Below are 3,424 nucleotides of genomic sequence, written 5' to 3' on the forward strand. Positions count from 1 at the left end.
AGATGCTTCAAAAGAAAAGAAAGAAAGAAAAAAAAAAAAAGATCTGCTTTAGAAATGAATTTGGAGTGCTTTAGCACTGCTTCCTTCCTATCAAAAGCCATAGTGACTGTGCGTAAGTGCTTGCTTGCCATGGATTTATGCAAGATCATTCCTAGAAGTAAATCTGGTAGGAGACTGCTGCCAAAAAAAGATGAAGAGATGGCTCAGAGGACACCACATCCGTAAGCTACTGCTTTGCAGGCAAGGAGAGAGAGAGTATTTGCACAGCCAGCCATGCACTGGCTTCCTGGCACTGAAACGCAGCTCTCTTGCTCCCAGGTATGTGAAACCATACAGGGAAGACTGTGATTGCCTAGGTTTTAAGGATTCAAACATTCAAGAAACTTTTCATCACAGTCACAACTCAAATCATGCAGAAGAGCGTAAGGGAAGATTTGGGTTTTGAGAGAAAGCAGAGAGCCTTTTCTCCCCAAAGTAAAGAGATACACTGAATCCACGCCGGTAGTTTGCCCAAGAAGGAACAATACATAACAATAATGACCCAGCACCACGCTTCAAAAGTGCACTTTCTACAGTGCTTGCCACTGGAATTTGTATTAGTTCAGATTTTTCTGGCATTGTTGTTTAGCTGTTGATAGCAATAGATTTGGGCCATACTAGAGATCCACAAAGATTGTTACTGCATTCCCTTTTTCCCTTAGTGGAAGGACACATTTTCTTCCCACTGTGGATGCCTGCATAGTGACCTGCATGGATGAGGGACCAGATAAGATTCTTCCCTGTCTTGATCCACACTGTTCCTCTCATTATACAGAGAGTAACTCTGGATACATTTAAAGTAACAGAGCCTTTGAGGGTCTTCTTTCTGCTGCTACACATGGCATGCACTACTCTCTAAAGGCGCCAGCTAGCAAAATACAGTCTGGAGAGCATCTCCTTCCTGTTTTAGCCACGAGGATTCAAAAGAAACTAAAAGGAGTTTGGACAGTCACAGCCCCAGCTCGAGCCTGCAGGTCCAAGCATGAGGCCTTTGCCCTCATCTTCCTGAGCTTAGAGTAGGTTTGCTGTGAGGAGCTTGGTACATCCCTCACTAAGACAGTCCTAGAAGTAAAACAGGGGGACACTAGCCTAAGTCTAGCTGTCAGCCTAGCGTCACTCCCTCAAAGAGCCATGTCCACGCCTACACCAAGCCATTCCAAGAGGATAAAGGGGAGAGAACCCTGCTAGTGCCATGAGGAAGGTATATCATACAAACGGGAAACATTAACACAGTTTGTTATCGCCAGTAGTACTGTGTCAAGCCATGCCAGTGTCTACATTCATCCAAGGATGCTCCTGAAGAGGAACAGTTTCACTGGGATATTGTCTGATCCACTGTGCTGCCCCGGCAACATGTACAACCATACCCTCAGCACAGAATTTAGATACTCTGGCTGGCCTGATATCTCTCAAAGAGAGAGATTAAAAACACATGTGCTTTTATCTGAGTTCAATATTGAGCCCTCTTAAGTGGGAAACTGACAGAAATATGTGTTTTCTGAGTGCTTTATCCCAGGCAATATGCCTGAAATAGATGCCTTGGAGATTATCTTCCCATAGTAGGAAGCAGGTTTACCTGCTGTAACCACTATTTTGTATCAATTTTTTTTTATTATTATAATTTTTTTTTAAATCTTAACTCGGCAAATGAAATTTATTCTTTAAATTACCTGACCTGGTTTGAATCTCGTGCATCTCTTCACTTGTAATAGAACCTGATACTTAGCAGGTGTCTCTCAAAGCAAAGTGCTGAGCACATCCTAGAAAATGTGAATTTCCCACGTTTCCTCAGGGAAACACTGCCCACACCTCACAAGTCCACACAACCAAGCAGAACCTCCAGCTATCAGGTGAAGCACTCGCCTGGCCAGATCTGTGCTGCAGCAGATGCAGTACTGAAGGCGATATACCCTTCTGACTGAAAAAAGAAGGAAAAATGTCTTTGGTAGCTGTCATCTCAGTAATGGAAGGGCAACTCTTCAAGGCTGGACACAGGCGAAGCTCTTCAGAACCTTATTCGAACCTAACAGAGAACAACTGAGCCATTGTTTGGTTTCCATCCGTCAATCTGTGAACTCATTGGTAACAAACAATCGCGTTCAATGACACGAAGGTTTATGACTCGGAACTTGGAAGTCGATGAGAAATTTCTGCGGTTGATTCATACTTCCTGAGACTCGGAATCAGTGTTTCTATTGCGCTGCTCTACTATGCTACAGGAATAATTTTCCTTGCTGTTACATAAGTGTCTAGACCCAAATTATTAGAACCGATCTGAGTCGTATGGATGTTTTTGTTTCCTAATAATAATAACAAAACCCAAATATTTCCAGGTCTACTGTCTAATACTGCTCACCAGCTGCCCCATTATGCAGGGTGCTACACACCAGCAAACGCTTCATGCCCACATCTCTCCCTGATATCAGCCCCTCTGGGAGCTGCCCTGCACCTCACAGTTATACAATGGGGATGGCTCACAGAAAGCCACCGCGCTTATCAACTTCACATCAGTCCTCAAAGCCCCCAAGGCAATTGAGAGAGTCATGAGCAGCAGCTCTGCTTGCCCCAAGAACGCTCGTATTCACGGAGGGCACGGCAGGAGAGAGGGATTCCCATTGAATACCGAAATCTCCCAGCCCAGAGAGCAGATTTAGCTTCGCTCCAAATACCTACATGGCAGTACCGAGCTAGCAAATACACCTAGCACCCTGCTAGCCTGGATACATTTCCCACTGCAGCAACACACCACTGCTATGTGTGAGGAAACAACACACTAATGTCGGTGCGAGCTGCATGCAGGTGCCCGATGCGCAGCCCTGTCCGGCTCTCGGCCGCCGCGCTGAGACGCTCGAGCTTCACAGGAACTCGCTTAAAAAGGAACTGCCACTTGCCAACTGAAATATTTTCCCTCTCCACATTAGGCTGAATCTAATTACGTTGTTCCCTTCTAATTGCGGGCTAGCGTTCAAGGCTCCTTCAAGTGATAAGTTAAGCGGCTTTCCCACCGAAATTCCCATCACGGAGCCCTTCGCATCAGGACCACGCTTCACCCGAAGAGCAGGGCTGGCATCTGGCAGAACTTCTGCAAGATTTCTACCGCTTTCCCCGGCTCGGACACCAGAAGAGCTGTCCCGTACCCACCCCGCGGCGCCTCCGCCGGCCCCAGAGGAGCTGCGGGGACACGAGGCACAGCCGAGGGCCGCTCCCTGAGCACCGGCGGCCGCACCTCGCACGGACTTAACCCCGGACAGCCAAAATACTCCTTTTCTTTTTGAGTTTCGCTTTATTTGCGCTCGGCACTCACCCAGGTTGACGAAGCTCATCACCATGTCGGCGTCGTTGAGGAAGGCGCTGTCCTGCGCGCTGGGCACCGGCGGCAGCGGCG

General features: G+C 47.3%; 1 protein-coding gene across 1 annotated transcript in view; it reads right to left on the reverse strand.

The window, feature by feature from the left end:
* Positions 1–3,418, reverse strand: part of BMP6 (bone morphogenetic protein 6) — an 83,910-nt gene extending 80,492 nt beyond the window's left edge. The window contains exon 1 of the mRNA XM_010708455.2: positions 3,344–3,418. Coding sequence (XP_010706757.2) covers positions 3,344–3,368 — 25 coding nt within the window. The 5' untranslated portion in view covers positions 3,369–3,418. The remainder of the gene's footprint in view (positions 1–3,343) is intronic.
* Positions 3,419–3,424: the final 6 nt, after the last annotated feature.

This window comes from Meleagris gallopavo, chromosome 3, assembly GCF_000146605.3.
Source record: "Meleagris gallopavo isolate NT-WF06-2002-E0010 breed Aviagen turkey brand Nicholas breeding stock chromosome 3, Turkey_5.1, whole genome shotgun sequence".
NCBI classification, from domain to species: domain Eukaryota; kingdom Metazoa; phylum Chordata; class Aves; order Galliformes; family Phasianidae; genus Meleagris; species Meleagris gallopavo.